This window comes from Anabrus simplex, chromosome 4 (genome assembly GCF_040414725.1).
Source record: "Anabrus simplex isolate iqAnaSimp1 chromosome 4, ASM4041472v1, whole genome shotgun sequence".
NCBI lineage: Eukaryota > Metazoa > Arthropoda > Insecta > Orthoptera > Tettigoniidae > Anabrus > Anabrus simplex.
In genome coordinates this window covers 231,475,964-231,498,988 of record NC_090268.1, presented here as the reverse complement: position 1 = coordinate 231,498,988, position 23,025 = coordinate 231,475,964, and the positions used below count along the sequence as shown (strand labels likewise).

Here is a 23,025-nt window from a genome sequence, read left to right as displayed (position 1 = left end):
ACTACACCAGGGAAATACTCAAATTCATCGTACAGGAAAGCAATATAACAACCGAGATTATAGCTGAAGCCAAGAGGATGCTGAAGATGCTGAACAAGGATTGTGTGTGCCGTATTAAAAAGGCTCTGTATGGCTTGAAGCAGGCTGGCCGCTGTTGGCACCAACGGTTGAACGAGCAACTACTAAAAGCTTGGTATCAAACCAACGTCCGGCGATTCGAGAGTCTTTGTGGAGGGTTCAGATGCTGACGCTCTCCTGATCATAGTTCATGTTGATGACATTTTAGTTTTGTCACGGAAATTCAGAGAAATTGATGAGGTTCACAAATTTCCACAAAAGTTGTTTGAGATCAAAGACCTAGGAGACATTAAGTACTGTCTCGCGATTGAGTTTTCTCCAGATGAATCCGGTATCACCTTGAAACAGAAAGGTTAGGTAATGGACATCTTAGATCGCTTTTGAATGTCTGATTGCAAGCCAGTGGCCACACCAATTGAAGCTGGAATTAAACTGTCAAGATCAAGTACCTAGTCCAAGGATGATGGCGAGAGGCCCCCCTACAGAGAGCTCATAGGTGCTCTTATGTACCTATTAACTGCAACGCATCCAGACATATCCAATGCAGTGAGTGTCTTAAGCCAATACAATGATTCTTTTGGCAAAGAACACTGGCAAGCAGCAAAGAGGGTACTGAGGTACCCGAAGGGTTCTTCTGATGTGGGAATCACCTTTGGAAGCAATACCAGTAATTTAACTGGCTATGTAGATGCTCATTGGGTTGCATGCATGAACGATCGCAGGTCATACACTGGCTTTGCCTTTACAATGTATGGCGGAGTCATATCTTGGGAATCCAGGAAACAATAGACAGCAGCATTGTTCTCTACGGAGGCTGAATATATGCCCTTGAGTGAGGCTTCAAAAGAGGCAGTGCACTTACTACGACTAGCAAGGGAGATAGGCATTAACAGCGTGTCGACCGTACAGCTATATAACAACAACACTGGAGCTCAGAAGCTGGCTGGAAATCATGTTTTCCACACTCAGACTAAGCACATTGATGTGCAACATCATTTTGTACAAGAGGTTTTTTCGTCTGGGGGCATTCATCTCAAATACTTGTCAACTGAGAAGATGCCTGCAGACATATTAACCAAGGGACTACCGAAGGATAAGCACTGGAAGTGCTTAGAGTGTTTGGGTGTCAGAAAACAATCGTTGAAGTTGGTTCATCCTTCGAGAGGGGGTGTTGAGAATATTTACATATATTCATATGACTCTGGCTGAGCCACCATCAAGTAGCGCCACCTACACACTACGGTTCTTTTTCCATTCTGACACGTCACAATTGTAATCTCCATGTTTTTTGTTTCACTGCATCCATCTGTGATTTACGTATGTAATAAATAGTGTCATTTTTATATAAACCATGCTGACCTTATTACTTTCCGAAACGTACCTTTTCAACAGAAAGAGACCAGTGGACAGACCTAGAGAAAAATGGACAGACTTAGTGAAGAAGGATGTAGAGGAGAGAGGCGCTTTTAATATGGTATCCATTACAATGATAAATAATAGAGGCAACAAAGCACTACCTTGTTGTACTCCCCTTTTTGTTTCAAGCCAGTCTGACAGTCCAGAACCGGCTTGTACACAGCTGCAGGTTCTCATAAAGCACCCTAACTTTTGAAATTAGACTGTCTCGAACTTTGAGCTCTCTCAGGCACTCCGAACTAAGCTACCTTGGTATGCTGTTGTAGGCCTTTCCGATGTCAAGGAACGGTGGATATAACGGCTTCTCTTTTTCCCAACGTTTTTCCATTAGCATCCTGATAGTAAATATAAGATCTGGTGTTGATCTTCCCTAGGCCTAAAGCCATATTGTTCCTCTTCTAAAAGTAGTTCTACAATTTCTCGTAATCTATCCTTTATAATTTTTTCCAGAATTTTTAGTTCATGAGTACAGTGATGCCACAGTAGTTGGTACATTTCCGTCCGCTGCCTTTCTTGAATATATGTACAATTATACCTTTCTTCCAGTCTTCTGGGATGTTGTTTTGCTGCCATACTACATTTATTTAAACCTAGGAATTTCATTTTTGTCCGTATTGAACTGAGAAAGGATGGTAGGAAAACTTAAAACGGTCCACCTTTTCAATACAAAAATGTTATAGTTTATTTATAACATGTATTTGTACTTGGAACTAGTTTCAACGCTGATTTGCGTCATCATCAGCCAAAATGTGGGAATAGGCAAGCATTTAGGCATTTATATTACACAAGGCGTTACATTAAACAATACACATCTTACAAGGAGATAAAAACAGGGACGAGTATAGAAACAAATGAATCGTTGAGAAAACAAAAGTTATACATATTAAAAATAACCTTAACCACACATCTTGCACTGCAAAAGTGTTCTTCTTGAATGATTCCTGAATATAAAACACACGTGCACACATTTCTGAAGAGCCAGCAGGCAGGACAAAGTAAAGTGAAACCTTAAGAGTTCTCATTTTTCTATGTTCTGACTAACTAATGAAGTCTCCCTTGAGTTCCTGATAAACATACAAAACAGGAAATTCTCCTTCACTCTAAACAATAGCTATAAAGACCAACGGTAAAATTTCATTTTAAATATTGTGCAGAGACGTGAAAGCATGATTTTGAACATGATATAACTCCTTCATATAACCCAGTTTTTTACACAAGGTGTTACATTAAAAAATACACATCTTACAAGGAGATAAAAACAGGGACGAATGTAGAAACACTTGTATCGTTGAGAAAGCAAAGTTAAACATATTAAAAATAAGCTTAACCACACAACTTGCAGTGCGAAAATATTTGCCTTGAATGATTCCTGAGTACAAAACGCATGCGCACACACTTCTAAAGAGCCAGCAGGCGGGGAAAAAATAAGGTGAAACCTTAAGAGTTCTTCTGAGAAGAGTTCATCATTCTTTCTATGATCTGACTAACTAATGAAGTCTCCCTTGAGTTCTTGATAAACATACACAACAGGAAATTAAACAATACACATCTTACAAGGAGATGAAAACAGGGAAAGTTATACATATTAAAAATAACCTTAACCACACATCTTGTAGTGCGAAAATATTCGTCTTGAATGATTCCTGAATACAAAACACACGCGCACACATTTCTGAAGAGCACGCAGGCAGGAAAAAGTAAAGTGAAACCTTAAGAGTTCTTCTGAGAAGAGTTCATCATTTTTTTTTTTTTTATGACAAGATTATTTTGTGCAGACTCTTGCTGGCTCTTCAGAAATGTGTGCACGTGTGTTTTATATTCAGGAATCATTCAAGAAGAACACTTTCGCAGTGCAAGATGTGTGGTTAAGGTTATTTTTAATATGTATAACTTTTGTTTTCTCAACGATTCATTTGTTTCTATACTCGTCCCTGTTTTTATCTCCTTGTAAGATGTGTATTGTTTAATGTAACGCCTTGTGTAATATACATGCCTAAATGCTTGCCTATTCCCACATTTTGGCTGATGATGACGCAAATCACCGTTGAAACTAGTTCCAAGTACAAATACATGTTATAAAAAAACTATAACATTTTTGTATTGAAAAGGTGGACCGTTTTAAGTTTTCCTACCATCCATACTACATTCAGGAGTCTATATAGCCATTGGATTGCTGGGGTTCTCCTGCTCTCAACATGTCCACACCTAACTCACCTATTCCTGCAGCTTTCCCTTTCTTCGTACTTTTAAGGCTTTTCTCTATCTCCAGCCATGTGGAGTCTTTTTCTTTTCTTTTCTTTGGGGTTGTATTAGCCACATGATTTAGGTCTGCAATCAATAATCTATGATCACTGTCCATACTCTCACTGGGGATAAATTTGACATCAGTTACATATTTCCCTCCTCCATTGTTAGTGATGATATAGTCGATGAGAGACGTATGTTTTCCATGCCAGCTATATCTTGTTATCTTGTGGCTGTCTTGTTTTTGGAAGAAGGTATTTTTGATGATCAATTCATTTCTTCTGCACAAATCAAGCAGTTGTTCACCTTCTGCATTTCTGTTCCCAAACCCATGTGGTCCAATGATTTCCTCATCGGTGCGACGTAAAGCCCCTAGCAAAAAAAAAAAAAATTTCCCTCTTCACCAAGTCTGTCCGACCCAATTTGTGCATTTAAATCCCCAATGATGATGAAATTTTCTTCATCAATTATATTTTCTAGATCTTGACAGAATTATTCCTTCTCTTGAGCACCACATCCAACCTGTGGTGCATATACCTGCACTACTGTGTAATTTGTGGACTCCAGCTGCATAGATAATTTAATGATCCTATCATTCATATAGGATACTTCAGTAATGGCGTCCATATCTTTTTTTATCAGGAAAGCTACACCATTTCTGGCCTCTTCCTCGCGTCCACTCCATACTAATTTGTAGCCTGAGAATCATGCTATCTGCCTTTCTCCATTTTGTTTCACTCATTTCCAATGGATAGATTTTTCCTCTTCATCATATCGATAAGTTCTTCAGTTTTTCCAGTCAGGATCAAAATATTCATAGTCCCAATTCTTACATTGTTCTTCGAACATATCTGTCTTTCATTGGAGCCATGTTGGCCGTCATACCTGCCAGATCTGCTTGTAGACTTCGTCAATTTCGGTATTATTTTTTATCTCCATCCAAGGCTTATTTGATTGTTGAAAGAAATTCGAAGGCGCTACCAATGGCTTGCCAGGCCTACCATGGATCTTCGCGTCGATACTTTGTTATGCACTAGATGGTTGGTGCCTGACACGCATTTCCTCATGTTGGTTAAGTCTATGGTTTACACGCCAATATTCAGAAGGCTGATTGCAGTGATTGCCTGGGCGATGGGGTCACCACATTCCTACCCGTCCTAATGGTTAATTTACGATATATTCCCAATTCATTTTTTTTACTACAAGTCGTCAAATATAAATTATTCTAGGGATGGTCGAATTACCAATTATGCTTATGATGTTTCTTGCTGGTCTTTAGATATTCTAAGAAAATATTGTGGTATCTCTTGTGCCTGGTACTCCTATCATTTGGAATATTCTCTCATGTTAGTAATATATTTACTTATGGGGTCGAATGTAATCTTAATGATGTATTTGTTCTGGTTCAAACCTCACATCATTAGTAATGCTATTATTATTATTACTGAATTTTTTTATGGTGGTTTGAATACCATTACTATTAAATATTTGTTCATGTCCGGCCTTAGTAAATTTTCTTATTCAGATATTTCTGGAGGGGAGTTTTCTCATGGTTGTTTCAGCGCTGTAAAATGTAAATGATTATTTCTAATCTTGCTTAGGCTATTATATTTCTATCGAAGGTTTACACTGGTATTGTATTTGAGTAACTATTCTTCTATTGTGTAGATTACTGTGGTTCTTATTTCTTCTTTGATTTACCATTGAGTAATATGAGTCTGTTATAAAGTTGTTTTCGTATCAAGTTTAATACCTTGTTGGGCTTCGTGCCATGTTTAATTTAGCTTATTTCACATTTCATTAGGTACTGAATTAATCTTACCAGGCATTTTTAATTTTAATGACTTATCCTTGCAATTAATGAGGTTTAACTTCTAGTAATTTATATTTTTCTCCAATATTTAACCTCCCTCTTCATCCTACTTAAGTAGATCTTATTAATGGATTAGTACATATACTTGTTATGGGATTGAGAGTTCCCATGGTTACTGGTGGCTCTTGATATGTGCCTGTCATGGTCTCTTATCCTTGTTTACCCTTGTTTGTTTTATGTGGGGTTTTTTGTGGATCTTGGTCACCTGTTATTTTTCTATATACATGTCTGGTGGCCTCTTTTGGGGAGGGGGGAGCAGGTAGGGGGGGGGGATGGTTTCTTGAATTCTTGTTGGAGGCAGTTATGTTTGGGCTTTGTTGTAGATTAATTATTTGATTTTACGTCTGTATTTGGGTTTAATTTAACCTCGACCTTTTTTTGTTGTTGTGATCTGAAATTATTATTCCTTCTTTCTTGGGTCATGTTTTCTTTATTGCTATGTTGGTGGCCTACTTACATGTATATAATACTCACCGTATAATCCCAAATACCACCCGCCACCGAATAAGACCCGCACCCTAAATTTGAGATGGCAAAATACGGAAAAAAAATAAAAAATAAAATAACTTACATACTTATTTAACTTTCTTCAAATATACCACAAACATAAATTCAAACAGCTTACAATTAATAAAATCACAAAAATCGTAAATAAAATTGGTCCAATACTCTGATCATTCACAATTCACCGTCGTCACCTGAAGATTCACCATAGGATTCGGTATACAACTGTTTCATTGCAGTTTTGAAAGGCCAGTTCATGCACACATCCAACGGCTGTAGAATAGAAGCGAGTCCTCCGAGAATTATCGCAAGATCAGTTTTTCCTTTCCTCGTCATATCTTTTACGGCGTCAGCTGTATGTCCTCGGTAACTGTCCAACACAAGCATGTTTCGCTTTTGTAACAAAGCTCCCGGGCGGGTTGCCAAACGCACTTCACCCAGTCCTCAACTAACATACTGTCCATCCACCCGGATTCATGTGTTCTAACAATAACACCGTACGGCAATTTTCTTTTCAGAAGTGTTTTCCTTTTCAGAACCACATATGGAGGGAGTTTGGTTCTGTCTGCTAATACGCTCAACATTACCGTACATCGTTGCTTTTCGTTACCACCTGTTCTGATGGTTAAAACTTTTAGAACCCTTCGTATCCACTGTATTTTCCAACGGCATTCCAAAATAGAATGGTGTCTGGTCAGCAATCCCGATTTGTGACAGCAAATAAGAATTTTGCTTCCTCAAATGAATAATGTGACGCTGAAAGGCTGTTAATTTTTCTTCATACGTCCCAGGGAGATATGAAATAGACTTATGTCTCCGAATGCACAATCCCTTTCTCCGATAAAAGTTTCAGATCCATCTGCGTCTTGCAGTAAAACCCTGTGTTTTGAGTTCTTTTGAGATCTATAGTGCTTTCAATTGACACATTTCACTAGAAACACCATATCCTAACTCACGTTTTCCTTATCACAAATTTGTGGAGTTGTTCTACAATTTCCGGGGAACACTGCACTCCGTCCACAAAGCGCTCTGCGAACGCCGTTACTTTTTAGAAGTTTTTCCTTCTTCTTCTGCCAATCACGAATACACAATTCATCAATATCGTACTTACTGCCAACGGCACGATTTCTGTATATTTCAGCTTCGCTTACAACTTTTAAGTTTCTCACGCAGAGTAAATGACCTCAGACGCCGTTTTGAATTCATCGCTTACTATCGAAGCAGCACTTTAACGGGACAGATACAGAACTCAAATGTGAGCGAGATAGACTTCCGTAACCAACAGTCTCGACTCTCGCAAAGTATGATATCCCGTGAGATCAGCTATTCGCGCACCCAGCATGCCAACGACACTTGTGAAACAAATGACGATCGAGCATCCGCAGCAACGGCTTTCATATTTACCGCATATTTACCCATATTCTTTGATTTACCATATTTCATTACCTTACATTTTACGTTTACATGCCACTGTAACCATACTGAGAAAAATCAATCTTTTTTCTAGAACGCAACTAAAACACAGTAAGACCTGAATGCCCGTTTACTTGTGGTATATTGAGTACGGTAACCGTATTCAAATCTATTTCAATACTCCATCTAAACGTAGTAAATATTTACTACAATGAATGGCTTGAATACGACCCGCACCCAAGATTTAAAACCAATATTTTGGGGAAAAAAGTGCAGGTGGTATTCGGGAGTGGATTTGTTAAGGTAATGACTGTGTACCGTGACATTTTGTTGGGTATATCCCTGGATTCTTTTTTGATTTCTATTGGATTATCATTCATATAAAGGTTAACTTTTCCGTTAAATACTGAGGTCCATTAACATTTGTAGGGACTCCTAATACTCAATTTCTCCTTAAAGTTACTGTAATTTCTGTTAAGTTTAGCAATTACTCTTGAACTGAATTAGTGGGATCTCATCTGATTAGAGGTTATAAATGTTGCTTTCATTTAGAACATTTATATTTATAAACTTGGAGCTGTTAGAATTGTTGAAATTTAAATTTTCTGCAAAATATTGTTTTATTTTCATTCAAGTCACTTGTTAATTATTAAATACTTTTCTCTCAATTACTTGAGGTCTTTAATTTATTAGTTAAATTAGTAGATTGGAATTCACCTTTGGAGGGGGGGGGCTGAGTGGCTCAGACGGTCGAGGCGCTGGCCTCCGTCCCCAACTTGGCGGGTCCGATCCTGGCTCAGTCCAGTGGTATTTGAAGGTGATCAAACACACCAGCCTCGTGTCGATAGATTTACTGGCACATAAAAGAACTTCTGCAGGACTAAATTCCAGCATGTCGGCATTTCCGAAAACCTAAAAGTAGTTAGTGGGACGTAAAGCCAATATCATCATTATTATTATTATGAGACCTATGCGGAGTCCATTTTTAAGTAATACGGAGTCCATTTTTAAGGAATATTTACCGTGTGATGTGGAATGTTGTTGTAGAATATTTTATTTGTACATCGTTTTAAGGAATGTTTATGGTATGAGATGGAATGTTATGGTAGAATATTTTATTTGTATTCTATTTAGCTACCTAACCTGTATGGTGTGAAATTTTAATGTAGTATATTTTATTTGTATTCCCTTTATCTACTTAAGTAACTACTAGATTGTAAATTATTGTTCTGTAATAGCTGGAACAGTCCAGAAAGGTTGTGACATGGACTTTTTCGATTGTCGATTCTAGAATCATGTCCTTTCTAATTCTCGAAGATGGAAAGTTCACAATTAGAATATTGTGAAAATACCGCGACTGGATAGAGTTATGAATGGCGGATTTGGATGGCGATAGGCTAGCTCCTGTGCTCTGACTGGTCACTTGGTAATAACACCAAGGCCAGACTTCCTGTTTTTAAGTGAGCGAGGCAGGATTTCGTGGTCTCTGGTTCTCTCGTCTGTCCCGCGTTTTGACGCACATCGGCGTATCCTCGCTCCCTGGATGGGTTACCTTGGGGTAAGCACGGTTGACTTCAGTTCTGCTTTAATTTACATTTAATGTTCGCTGGTATTATCACATAGAGTTTGCCCTACTCGCCACTTTATTTCTCTGATGTTTTAGAAAGCACATTAACTTCCATTTAAATGTTGTATTTGTATCTTTTATTTCCTCTTACCTTCAAAATTGTATTGTAGAACTTGGATTATGCTAAGATATATTTAGTTTAACCTCTTGGCCTAATAGCTAAGCTCTTGTCAAACAACACCTAAACTTGTATTCGTAAATTATGGAACTGGATTGTTTGAATAGATGAATTTTGTTCGAATCTTACCTTATAATGTTCATTTTGAAAATAATATCTTGAATCAAAAATTACCGTTGATTTTTCTGGAAACCCGCAACTTTCGTATCTCTATGGCCTTGGTAGGGTTCCCAGTTCCTTTATTATAGTTGTCAAGTTGCCAAACCTGATATTTATTTGTGCGCCTTGGTGCAGTTCATCTGATGTTTATTGCGTGTTAAGGTTTTAAGGTGCCATGCGATTTGATTTATTTTCCTCTTCCCTCAAGTGTGTATCGTGTAATCGCTAAATACCGGTTACATATTGGTAGCCGAGCAAGTGATTGACTGCGGACGAAAGAAAAGTGAACGGTGATCGTACTTAACTTGAAAAAGCGTAAGCCTTGAAATTTAGTTCTACTCATCAGGATGGCTCGTGCTGTTCCTAATCCTTTCCATTTGAGAAAGTCAGAACTAATTTATGAACTTCGTACCCGCAAACTGAATTCTACAGGCAATGTCAGGGATGACAAGCTTATTGAAACAGTCCCTTAATGTACCAATAACCATTCCCGCGTTAACTACGGACGAGTTGCGTGAGTCTCTCGCCGTGGTTAAAGATAAATTAGCAGAATTTAATGCCATTCTTGTGTCCTTTGGTGCTTCTGAGCCCTCACATGGCCAATTAGCGCGGGTTAAGTCACAGTTATTACAGTACCTAGACAGAATTAGGGATTTTTTGTCTCTAAAACCGAATCCTTATTAGTGCAGTTTTCAAGAATATTGGACAAAATCATAGGCTTGATTGAAGGGAAGGAGTTGACCAACACTAGTTCTGAGGTTCAAGTGTCCACCCCAGCTGAAATGCGTGAAAGTGTTAACTCTGATTCTGCATCTGTAGCTGCTCAAGTATGTACTCTGACAACTAGTGCTACTGTTATTCAGGTGTCTGATGCGAGTAATCCTCGCCTGGGATCTTCTGCTTTGTCGTCAAAAGCTATGACACATGTAAGTGATTCATATAATGTATCCTCTTCGCATGTCGGTATTCCTACTAATTTTCCTGTGGTAACTGGTAATTCAGCTGTGGCGCAGGGTCTGCCCTCTAATGTTACACAACCTCCTCCTTATGCAATGGTGCAAAACCATCCCCCTGTCATAGTGCCACCGGCATCAAGCGCTCCTTTAGGTTGCATAAACCCTACACAAGTGGTTAATGACCCGATGGTCTCCCAGATTAGCGAGAACCTTTCACAGACAAGATTATCTGTGCCTTGAACGTTGCAGGCTAAAGGCAGTCCTAACCTAACCTTCTGTCCTCCATCCTTTCCGCAAGGGCGGCCGAATCAAGGCTATGATGCCACTGTAACCCCTCAGGATCACTCTAAGCCTTCCCAGGCACTTCCTACACCTGCCTTCCCCCAGATTTTCTCTAACCTACCTCACCCGTTGACTACTGTGTTTAAGGGAGTTTCTAAATTTTCGGCTAACTCCGTTGATGAGGTAATTTCCTTCAGTTCTTAATCGAGTTCAAGGATAAGGCAATAGTGTACAATCTCAGCAACGACCACGTGTTTCAAATCCTATACCCGCATGTATCTGGAGCTCTTTCTGAGCATATTCCGAAAGATGGACTGTAAATCAATTTCACACACATGTGCTTGAATTTTTCATTCCTTCTCGTGCCTTGTCTTCATTAGTGCAGAAGCACTATTTCAGAGTGCAGCATTTCAATGAGTCATTATCTGAATATAAGATATTAAGCTGTCATGGTTTCTGCAGAAGGTGTTCGATATCCCAACCAGTTACGCGTTGCCTTGTGAGCATGCCCTCCCTTCAGGATACTAAAACCGCCCCTTCACCTGCCTCCAACTGGCGTAACCCTCGTTCATGTTTCAATTGTGATTCCTCATCTCAAGCGGAACTGTCCTTAGGCAATGCAAAACCTGCCATGGGTAGAGGCTCATCCACCAATACTTCTTGCCGTAACTGTGGGTCAACTAGGCACTTCTCTAGGCAGTGCCCACGTAATACTTCACGCTCATAGCGCCACCGGCATCAAGCGCTCCTTTAGGTTGCATAAACCAATAGTAATCCTAGATGACTAACCGCCAGTTCTGATGGTAAACCCCAAGGTGTGGCTTTTTGTTTTGTATGTCATAACTGTACATTGAAGGATGAATTACCTTCTTCTAAGGTGGGTGATTGGTCCCAGTCTGAACCTAGTGTCCATTTTTTGCAATCCTGTGGGATTTCTGCCGTACCTTCTTGTAAATTACCTTACGTATGTTTAGTGGTAAATAATGAACCTGTCTGCGCATTGCTAGACTCTGGAAGTAGTATCACTCTGATGAGTGAGACCTGGTACGATTGGACGAAAACCGTTTGCAAGTTACCTACATTAGAACCCGTGTCCTTAACCTGCCATACTGCTAAATCCAACTCATTGAACATTGTAGAATCCCTAGATGTCAAGATAAGAGTCCGTGATTTCACATGGAAAATGTCAGAGTGGCAAAAGATTTATCCTCTCAGTTCATATTAGGTGCCAATTTTATTGCCAAAACTGGCAAGATTTTGGACCTGCAGTTCAACAGATTCCATTTTAAATTTTCTGCAAGAACCTTTGAGCTGTGTGATCACTCCCCTATTCTGCCTTGTCACGTTAATGCTGTTCCTGAAGATACTGCCGAACCCAAAACTTTTGATTTTAATCATTTACCTAATGAGCAGTCCAACCAACTTAGGAAACCCTGCGATAAGTTTCCTGATGTCTTTACTGACATACCTGTTCGCTCTCCTCCGTGTTGGCTGTCACCTCCCAAAATGAAAGCCCTCAAGGATATTATTGACCAAATGCTCGCTGACGGAGTGATACGCCCTTCTAAGTCAGCCTATTCTTCTTCCATGTTTCTTGTCCCTAAACAGCAAGGTGGTTATCGTCCTGTAGTTGACTATCGGATGTTGAACCGTAAAGTGGTCCTCCAATCTGTTCCCCTTCCTGATTTGCACTCTTGTTTTTCTTGGTTTGCTCATGCCAAAATTTTTACCACCTTTGATTTAAATCAGGCGTATTACCAGATGTCTCTTGCCAAGGAATCCAAGCACCTCACAGCTTTTGCTACCGATTGGAACCTCTATGAATTTGAGCGCTTCCTTTTGGGCTGGTGATGGGAGCTGCTGTCCTTACTCGGTTACTGGATTATGTTTTGTCTGCCATTAAATTCAAGTTTGTCTATAATTAACTTGACGATTTGGTAATCTTCAGTGAAACCTTCGAGGAATACCTTGTCCATCTCAACGAAGTCCTTGAAAGACTGCGTAAAGAAGGTCTAACCCTTAAGGCTAGAAAGGTTTCTTTCGCACAACCCCAGATGTCCTTAGGCCATATTGTGTCGGGGAAGGATGTCTCAATCGATCAGCCTCGTACTGCCGCCATCCTAAATTTTTCCACACCGAAAGACATCAAGGCTGTAGCCAGATTTATTGGCATGGTTAATTTTTTTCGTAAATTAGTTCCCAATTTTGCTGAACCGGCAGACCCATTAAATGCCTTTAGAAGAAAGGATGCCAAATGTGTGTGGGGTGATGCCCAACATGAAGCATTTTTTGACTTGAATTCCGCCTTATATAACGCTCCTGTACTGGCTGTGCCAGACTTTTCTAAATGCTTCATCCTTCAGACTGATGCCTCCTCCACAGGCATATCCGGTATTCTCCTTCAGAAATTTGAAGAGGGGCGTCGTCCTATTTCTTATGCTTCTGGTGCTCTGAATCCTGCTGAATGAAACTATTCCATTTATAAGTTGGAAGCCTCAGCTGTTGACTTTTCTTTAGAACGGTTCAGAATGTACCTGGAACATCTCCCTTTCGATCTTGAGACTGACAACCAGGCATTGAGTTGGGTACTGGCCAAACCGAGAAGGACCAGTCGTCTTGCACGTTGGGCAGTGCGCATCTCAGCCTTCTAATTTGAAGCTCGCCACATTCATGGCACGAAAAACATTGTGGCTGATGGCCTCAGTAGGATGTTCTATCCAGGCAGCTCTGACCCTCTATCAGAGCCTGCAGACCCCTCTCGTGAACAAGTATCAGCCTTTGTGAATGTAGTTCTCACTGACTCTCCTTTCCTTTTCAAAGCATCAGGAGGTCGACGCTGAGTTAAAAGCTATTATCGACATGATTAAATATGGTGAACATGTTAAGCCTTACGTCCTTAAGAATGGTGTCTTGTGTTGTCCTGCTCACGGTCGCAGAGACCCCAAAATTGTTGTCCCAACGAACCTAGTTCTGGCTCTCTTCAAGTATTTTCATAAATCCCCAGTGGGGGGTCATCTGGGCGTTTTCAAAACAAGAGAGAAAATTCGTAAGCACTTCATTTGGAAATCCATGGATGGTGAAATCCGTACCCTTGTAAAACTCGTAACATCAGTAAACCCGCCCCTAATACTCATCTAGGTCTGTCGTCTTCCGAGCAAGCTTCTTGTCCAATGGAGAGATAGTTTATAGACTACATTGGTCCTTTCCCGAGATCACGGACCAGCCATCGTTTCAAACTTGTGTGTGTTGACGCCTTTCAACACCACCATCTCGTGCTTGAAACAGATTTTTGCTTCATTTGGACCCTGTCAATTTTTGGTGAGTGATAATGCAAGAGCTTTTACCTCTGTCCAGTTCTGGAATTTCTATTTTGATTTATCCATTGCTCATGTAACCACTACCCCGTATTACCAGAGGCCAAATTATGCTGAAAGAGTGAATCGTAATCTGCAAACTGCTCTCATCGCTTATCACTCCACTGACCACTCTAAGTGGAATTCATCACTAAATTGGTTATCGTTTGCCTTTAACACTGCCGTCCATGAAAGCCACAAGCAAACTCCTGCATCATTAACGTTGGCTTTTACTCCAAATTCTCCACTGTCAAATCTGTGGTCAATTAATGATCTTCTGCCTGACGATGCCAGTCCAGAAAAGATCCAAGCTAATTGGCATCGTGCGCAAAAAACTTAACGAGTTTATTACGCTAAAGTGCAGCATAATTACACCCACGGGCAGAGGCCGCACGATCTGTCCGTGTGTGACCAGGTGTTTATTAAAACGCACCCAGTCAGTAGTGCTGCGGGCCATTTCATCAGTAAGTTGGCCCCCAGATTTTGAGGTTCCTGTACCATCTTAAAGTTCCTTACCCCGGTGTCATTATTGGTGAGCGATTCCGAAAGGAAAAGGATCAGCAGAGTACACCTCTCTCAGATTAAAGTACCTTAAGTCATATAGGGAGGGTTAAATACCATTGTTGGTGACCATGTGAATTTAGTTGTAAGGTATTTGTAAGATTTTAGTTGTAAGGTATTTGTAAGTTTTTGTTGTAAGGTAGTTGTAAGAATTTAGATGCTGGCCAGCAAGTATTAGTTATATCTATACCCTAATCATAACTGATTTGTATAACTTAGTCATAAAATTGTGTGTGTAAATGCATTAGGTACTGCAAGGTCGGTCGCTGGGCTTGTCTCTGTAGCCCAGTGTGAAGGAATCCATTTAAAACAAAGTTTCATAAGCATGGGCAGCTGGCAGCCGATTCCAGTCACATAGTGTGAAGTGGCCGTAAATCGTTCGCAATCAGCTTCAACTTCACAATGAACACATGGAGGTGCATTTCCAGCAAGAGGGTAAACATTTTCCACAGAAGTAAGTTTTAGACCCCCTGTGATCAACCGGCAAGCTCATTCAAAGCTGGGCTTACAGTTTGGCAAGAGATGATTTATACCACGTGGGGCAGGCATACTCTGCAGCAGAAAAACAGAGAGTAAGCTGTGGTTCTGAGAGTTGGTGGTTTTTATTCCCCAGTTTGTGCCTCTTAGTATCCTTAATATGTTGTTCCTAGTGCTGACCTTCTGCTTGATGTTATGGCAGTGTGTTGTGAAAGTTAAGAGCACGGTCCAGTTTAACTCCTAGGTAGTATGGAGTGGAATAGTGTTCCAAAAGGGCGCTATTCCAAAAACATTTGATTTCCTTGTTGCCTCCTTGTTCCTAATGTGAAAAAAACACACACCCTCTATATGGTTAAAGACTGACTCAGTCTAGACCAAAATCTAGGATGAGTTTCTTCCAAACATCAAAGCCATCGGAAAATCTCCATATAAAGCTATGTCTTTCTTGTGGAAGTCTAAACATCAAGACTGGACAGAGCCAAGTGAAGAACTTCCAGCTAGCTACAAGGCCTGGGATGTGTAGAAATGAATCAGCTGCCTATGAACTGGAGTTGGCAGATCTAATTCTTCACTAGCCAATGGTGTTTCACTGAGGATAGCAGGTGTGTGACTGTGGTGAAGAGCAGACAGCGACCCACATGTGTCAGTACCCTCTTTGTATTCGTGTTCTGAATAGGATCTGGTGCTTGCCAGTAAGAACATCATAGCAGTAGCTCGCTTTTAGACAAAGAATGTCTGACTGTAATCTGGTCAAAAGAACATTTTCTTGCTATTTTTCAGATGTACATATAAGACATGTAAATAATACAAGTTCACATATTTTTATTTTTGTATATTGTAGTAGCTTACTCTTGACATGAGTAAATAAACATTTTTTAAAATAGATTGCTTATTATTAATACTGGTTATTTTCTTTTTGAAACGTGAGAGTATGTGGATTATTCGAGTACATATATTAATACAGATTATAAAAAAATTAAGTACAATCAATTTTCTTACCTGTTTGCGAGATAAGCGAGTAGTACTGCTTCCCTGTATGATAATATCCCGATCCTCTATATCCATTCGCTGCTGAAACTGCTGTCTCTGTCGACGTTCATCAGGAGTTTCTTCACGGTTTACAGGCCGGCCCTCGCGTTCTTCACGATCTATAACTTCTTGAAGTTTTTTCTGTAAGAGAAGAACAAGACATCAATATGCACATCACTACTGTAAGCTCACTCCATTAGCACTGTTACAACTTGATTCAATGTCACTTACTATATTACCAACCTGGGACTATGTATTTTCTAAGTACTTGAAATGAGCCACCAGTTTCAGTCTTGTATTCCCCACCTGAAATTGAATCCTGCTGTATTTCTTCTCAACTGACATCATTTTACTCTTGGAAATACCTCATTTCAATTTCAAAGACACTACTGTAGATTGCAGGCTTTCAGAACCGTCTACCAATCAGACTAAGATCGGCACAGGCTAAACAGCTAATTATTTTTAACATAAATGAATCCCTCCTTGCCAACGCAACTGAAGGTGAGAAGCTGGGCTACACAGTAGCTTAATATCAGTAAGTGATTCGTGTATAAGATGGATAATATGAATGAAAGGTGACAGCCTCATCGAACAGATGGAGCAAAGAATGTGTGTGGTACAAAAGTGGTGTCAAACTTTCCTGAGGAAAAATCAAATGGTCATAAATATATCTTATATGTCTCTGTCATAATCATTCATCAACGGTTGCTAATTTTAGGTGACTGCCAGCCATAAGACATAACCTGCATGGTTGCTAGATTAACATCTGGCCATCCATCCATACTTTACACCACAGCTTGCGAAGTTGATAGGTTACACTTTCGTCACACATTTTGTAATGACACTATTTCGTTAGACAAATTACCCCCAGCTCTAAGATATATTTATGTGAAAACTGGATTCATTGGAAGAATAAGAAATGAACTTACTAACAGAAATACTCATATGCCTCTTGAATTACCCTCATTATCCATGTTCTTTTAATGATAGTTTTAGATGATTTCTCAGGTGTTGTGTCTAAATAGTAGATTACTTTTTGGAGTTCCTGTTCACAACTACAACTGAAGGAGGACAGCTGGATGAACGATTAACACCTCTACCTCATAAAAACTTATACCGCTATGTAAACAGAAAGAACAAGCCAAAGATTTCACCAATCTCAAGACATCTGGTACATTGATAGTGTTTCATCTTCACCATACATTATACCAGGAGCAATATGGCCAAGTCCAGCCCAGCCACCATGTTCTAGCTAAGTACTCAATTAGCTGATACATGAAGGATAGTGATAATGGCTATTATTTCAATAATTTTACTTATTCTGTACTTATACTATCAGCATTTGTCATATTTAGAGAATGACCACCTCACATAAGACTTCTCATATTTAGGTATACACAGAGCATAGAGAAAATTACAATTATTAAAGAGGTTATACATTTTGCATTGATACGTAAGCCTAAAATAACATTTATATTGTAATCAGAGTTGGGAAATAATCAAGTAAAAGTAATCAAATTACTGTACTTGTAACTATTACATTATTAGTAATTTTTACTTGTACAGTACCGGTCAGAAGTTTAGGACCACGTAAAGAAATCACGAAATGTCATCTAGAACCTAAAATTGTGCCACGAGATATCTGTAATTTTCTTTCTGAGCTCTCACATCTAATAGGATATATGTCGGCTGATTTCATTGAGTTAGTCGAAATAATGTGGAAGTTATGAATTTTTAACTCTTGGACGGTCACAACAAAAGATCAAAAATTTTGGCTATATAATGTACTGTACACTCTAATTGGTTGCAAGTATCAATCTGCCCTGATAGTTCCATTTGCACTTTGTGGATGGCAACCAAGAACACATTTATGATGACGATAACTCACAATGAGACCTATGACAAGAACAAGGAAGAACTGACCATTTTAGAGCTGATTTCAAACAAAAAATAAAAGCACAGAAGTCGGTGCCGCATTTTTTTGGAATTTTTCTATTTATACCAAAATGACCCCCAACTATTGCTGCGTCTATAAAAGAATCTTATTGGTGATACTTGAAGCCAATTAGAGTATATAATACATAATATTTCCAAAAATGTTGACTTTCTGACGTGACCTTCCAACAGTTAAAAATGTATAACTTATAAACTACTTGGCGTAAATCACTGAAATCAGGCGACGTATATCATATTAGATGCGAGAGCTCAGGAAAAAAAATACAGAGGTCTAGTAGCAAAATTTTAGGTTGTAGATGGAACTTGATGATTTTTTAATGTGGTCCTAAACTTTTGACCGGTACTGTAATCATTACTTTATACAAAAATGTAATTTTCCTTGTAATTTACTTCTTGAAACAAAATTGTAATTGTTACAGTACGTTAAATTACTGTACTTGTAACGATCACATTCTTAGTAATTTTTACTTGCAATCATTACTTTTTACAAAAAAATAATTTTTCTTGTAATTTACTTCTTGAAACAAAATTGTAATCGTAACATTCCAGTAATAGTAACATACTAGTAACTCATATGCATCATGTGGAAGCAGAAACGGAGAAAAGTAAATTATGATAATGATGATAAATTTTGCAGTTCTGTTTCAGCAGAACTAGTAATTTTACTAGTTCTGTATGAGGTACTTTCTTACCTCTGTCTCCAATTCTTCCAAAGATGACATTCTTATACCAATAACTTTCTTAAAATTAAACATGGGTTTCCTCCATGTGCCCCTATGTGGCGACTTTTCAGTAATATTAAGAATCAATAAATATCTTTGCAAAGTAAATGGCAAATTATTTGAAACGCTAAAAGTTATAAATTAAAATAAAATGGCGATAGCCGCTTAAAGCGTCTATGCTAAAGAAACACACACAAAAAGAAGTAATATATTTTCCTTACAAACTTTGTATTATGCAGGTATTATGACTAGCGTTCTGTAAAGTAATTGTAATTTTTCTGATTACTTGAAAAAGTAATGTAATGGTAACTCAGCCCAATTACTTTCTTTTTGTACTCATCCCATCACTGATTATAATATGTATGGCATAGACATTATACACAGGAATATATTACACTGAAGAAAATGGAAATTGCAACACCCAGAAGGAGTGGTGCTACATTGCTGCAACTGAACATGCAGGACGAGTGTTCGGTTGTGCTTCGATGATTACACTTTCAGGTCCCTCTGACCACAAGTTTGGACAACAATCAATACAGGATGTGCCCACCACGAGCTGCAATACATTGATGAATTCGTAGAGGCATGGAGTCAATAAGGCCCTGGATCGGCTCCTGAGGAATTGTGGCCCATGCTTGCTGCACTGCACGGGTCAGTTGTTCCAGAGTTGTGGGTGGCTGAGGACGGTTGGCCAGTTGTCGACACATCATGTCCCACACATGCTCAATAGGACTGAGGTCCGGGGATCAGGCGGGCCATTCTAAGGTTGTGACGTCGTGGAGAGCTTCTCTGAAGATGCGTGGATGCATGCAGTATGAACAAAGGCATTGTCCTGCTGAAACATCCGATTAGCAATGTTCGCCATTTTAGGGACAACCACTGGATTGAGTACCCTATCAACGTACTGTCGAGCAGTCATAGTGCCCTCAACAAACACTAATTGCGATTTCTCATTAAAGCCAATAGCTCCCCGGACCATAATGCTTGGTGTTGGTCCTGTGTGCCTCTCGACAATAAGATCTGGGCGGCCCCTCACCCCGGTACGTCATCACTGCGGGCAAGACAGAAGCGCGATTCATCACTAAAGACGACCCTATGCCATTCGTCGACCCACGTAGATCTTTCTCAACACCAGGCCAGCCTTACACGTCGCTATTGTGGGGTCAATGGAATACCTTCTGCAGGGACAAGGGCTCATAAGCCAGCTGCACGCAGGCGATTACCAGCTGTTTGTTGTGTAACGTGGGGTGCCACAGCTGCTCGAATTTGCGCTGCTGTTGCATGGGGTTCCATCTGGGCCATCCGAATGATGCGGCGATCCTCTCTCACAGTTGTCTGTCGCGCTGGGCCTGTGCCAGGTCTACGAGTGTGGGCACCTCTATTTGATCACTGCTGCCATACACGTTGTACCGTAGATGCCTGTCGGCCAACACGTGCAGCGACAGTCCTTAGTGATAATCTAGTCTTACACAGCCCAATTATCCGAGCCCTCTGAAACGGCGACAGTTGTTGATAGCGTGCTTTTCTCTGTCGTCGAGGCATGTTTGACGGGGAACACTTCACTGCACAGACTGCAAGTCAACTACACCACACCAGAGTCTGTATACTGGAGTCGATTCCTCCGCGACCAATCACGTGGGGAGACCTGTAGCAACAATCCAATAGGTCTGAAACTTTGACCGTTTACATACCTACATGGCATCGTTCCATATCTTGAAAATCAACACAAACGACCAATGCCTTCATGGTGATGCAATTTCCATTTTCTTAAGTGTATCTTGAATAATGTATGTGATGACTGTAACACTGCATTTCAACAGTTATGATTTCCATACCGCATTACAAAATCTTTCAACATTATGGGTATGGTACCATATTCCTGGTTACATGGCTTTATATATTAGCAATATACAAAGCAATATCTTTAAACTACAGTAGAACCTCGATAATTCGAAATCGGTTAAGTCCTGCCTAATTGAAAGAAGCTCTCGTTCCTGGAAATACGAGGTACGGTTTTGCATGTTATTTAAACTGTTTAATTCAAAATATGGATAATTCATAATTCGAAGAATAATGTCGGTCCCATTACTGAAATTCAGACTTTTAATTCAAACTGCCTTTATATTAAACACAGTTTTTTTTCCAGAGTAATTTAAATTCGAAATTTATCCGCATCATGATGGAACGCGTCTTCCGGAACGTGCTGGGGTAGATTACAGTATTTCCACTCATTTGAGTGTGTCTACAGTGTGCTTCATATTTGCTAAGTTTGAGTAAAATCATAATTCTTTTGTATTCAGTGTTTTAAGGAACACCATATCACTTAGCAGGCAGTGTGCGGAGAAGGAGAATCCGCGAACACCGGCGATGCCGACAGTTGGCGAAAAAGCGTGGCTCATATGAGGACATAATATGCAAAAGCCCCAAGTCCAATTTCTGACATTTTGAAGCTTTATGCGCCATTATGTGCGCAATGAAGAATTTTTTGGTTATATTTTATTGCTCATAAGCAAAACCCACTATTTTATGTTATAAATGCATGTAGAAATTTGCAGTTTCATGCAATAACTGCCAAGTCTTTCGGGTCATGGCAAGCAAGAACTGCCAAGTCCACAGGAGCCAATGAAACTGCTCATGCGTCTCACGTGACATAGTTCATAGGTTTCATTTCACAGATATTTATCAGGTCATAAGATCACATACATTTGTTTAAATTATCAAAAAATGTACTAATAACATGGAAGATTGTTCTGCTAAAATAATGTCTTCCAAAACAAGAGAATAATACTGAGAAAAACAAGCGGTGGAGTTACAGTTCAGGGTGATGCACATTACTGCACTGATCTATGTATCCCTAAAAGTATTCTCAAGAAGGGATAGAGATTAGGAAACACTACTCTTAATATTCTTCCAAAAGGTGCCCAAGTGAAAAATAAAAGCTCACGGAGATAGACAACCTACTAAAAAGCAATGGAACGGAATAGCAAGAAATGGAGAGCCTCAAATTCTACAAGGACCTCATTGATGCTTCTAATGAGAATCTACCAGAATTAGTGGAAGATGAGCCTCCCTGTGAAGGGAATGGGAGTGAATGTGCGCCTGATCTGAGAGTTTAAAACAATGTGAATGTTTTTCGATTGTCAAGATCTATTTGGTGAACCATAACTAATTCCATTAAACTTTATACTTGAATTTACACTTGTAAAAAAAGCTTTTAATTATTGAAATATTTCATTGTTAACGCAAAATACTAGATTGCAGAGACTTAGCTTCTCATGCATCCACATTCATCTACATGACAGAATTCTGAATTGATGATTACTATAATGTTCCAACCAAAACACTCCAAGTCCAAAATAAAATACACATTTACAGCAAAAATAATAGGTATATGTTGATTTTTCTATGCTCATATTATTCCTGAACCCCTTACACATATCTTGTCCAATACTCACACCATAAGAACAAAATGTAAAGGAGAGGCACGTTTTTCTAAATTTCTGAAAATTTTGTCAATGTGGACTTGGCGGCTTTTGCATCTTATGTCCTCATATAATCAATTCGTACGCACCGAACATTGTCAATGCCGATGAAACTGCATTGTTATTTATAATTATTTTTTATAATTAATTTATTCAAGTGGATTAGCTGAATAATATAAATGCATCTTATTGGATACATTTCGGGAATAGATTTTTCCACAAAGCATTTGAAAGGTTTAAACTGTGAATCAAGGTGATTGCGTGCATTAATGCATCTTACAATACTTTGTGACGTGGCAAGGGTTCGCATTTCTGAATTACGAGATAAGTACCATGGCAGGAAATTGTACAGGGATTGGTGAGTCGCTGTACTGTGTTCAAATGCAGGCGGAAGCGAGAGACTTTCTCCCCTCGTGATAGGAAAGTTTGATAAACCACAATGTTTTAAGGGCATCGGGTACTTTCCATGCAAGTATAGGACATCTAAAATGCATTCAGTTCAGTAATCCAATGAATAAAGGACTTGCTAAGGGGAGCCAGCTTAGATTTCTCCCCGTCTTTGAATCATGATTTTGTTTTCTTTTGTTGCATGAGGTTATGTTTGTCAGTGAGTTATCCAAGAGAATACTGTATTGTGAATTTGAACACTGTAAATGCACCTTGTTGGATATATTTAGAAAAATTTTTTTTTTTTTTTTTTTTTCATGGCATTTCAAAGGTTTAAACTTTGAATCAAGGTTAACTGCAGGCAGTACAGGTCTTAGAATCTTTTTTG

General features: G+C 39.3%; 1 protein-coding gene across 3 annotated transcripts in view; it reads right to left on the bottom strand.

Annotated features, from left to right (window-relative positions):
• The window catches only part of LOC136871814 (transmembrane protein 268), a 187,345-nt gene that overhangs the window by 93,453 nt on the left and 70,867 nt on the right, over positions 1 to 23,025 (bottom strand). For all 3 annotated transcript variants that reach the window (XM_067145423.2, XM_067145425.2, XM_067145424.2), the window contains exon 5: positions 16,061 to 16,231. In XM_067145423.2, the coding sequence (XP_067001524.2) occupies positions 16,061 to 16,231 (171 nt within the window). The remainder of the gene's footprint in view (positions 1 to 16,060; positions 16,232 to 23,025) is intronic.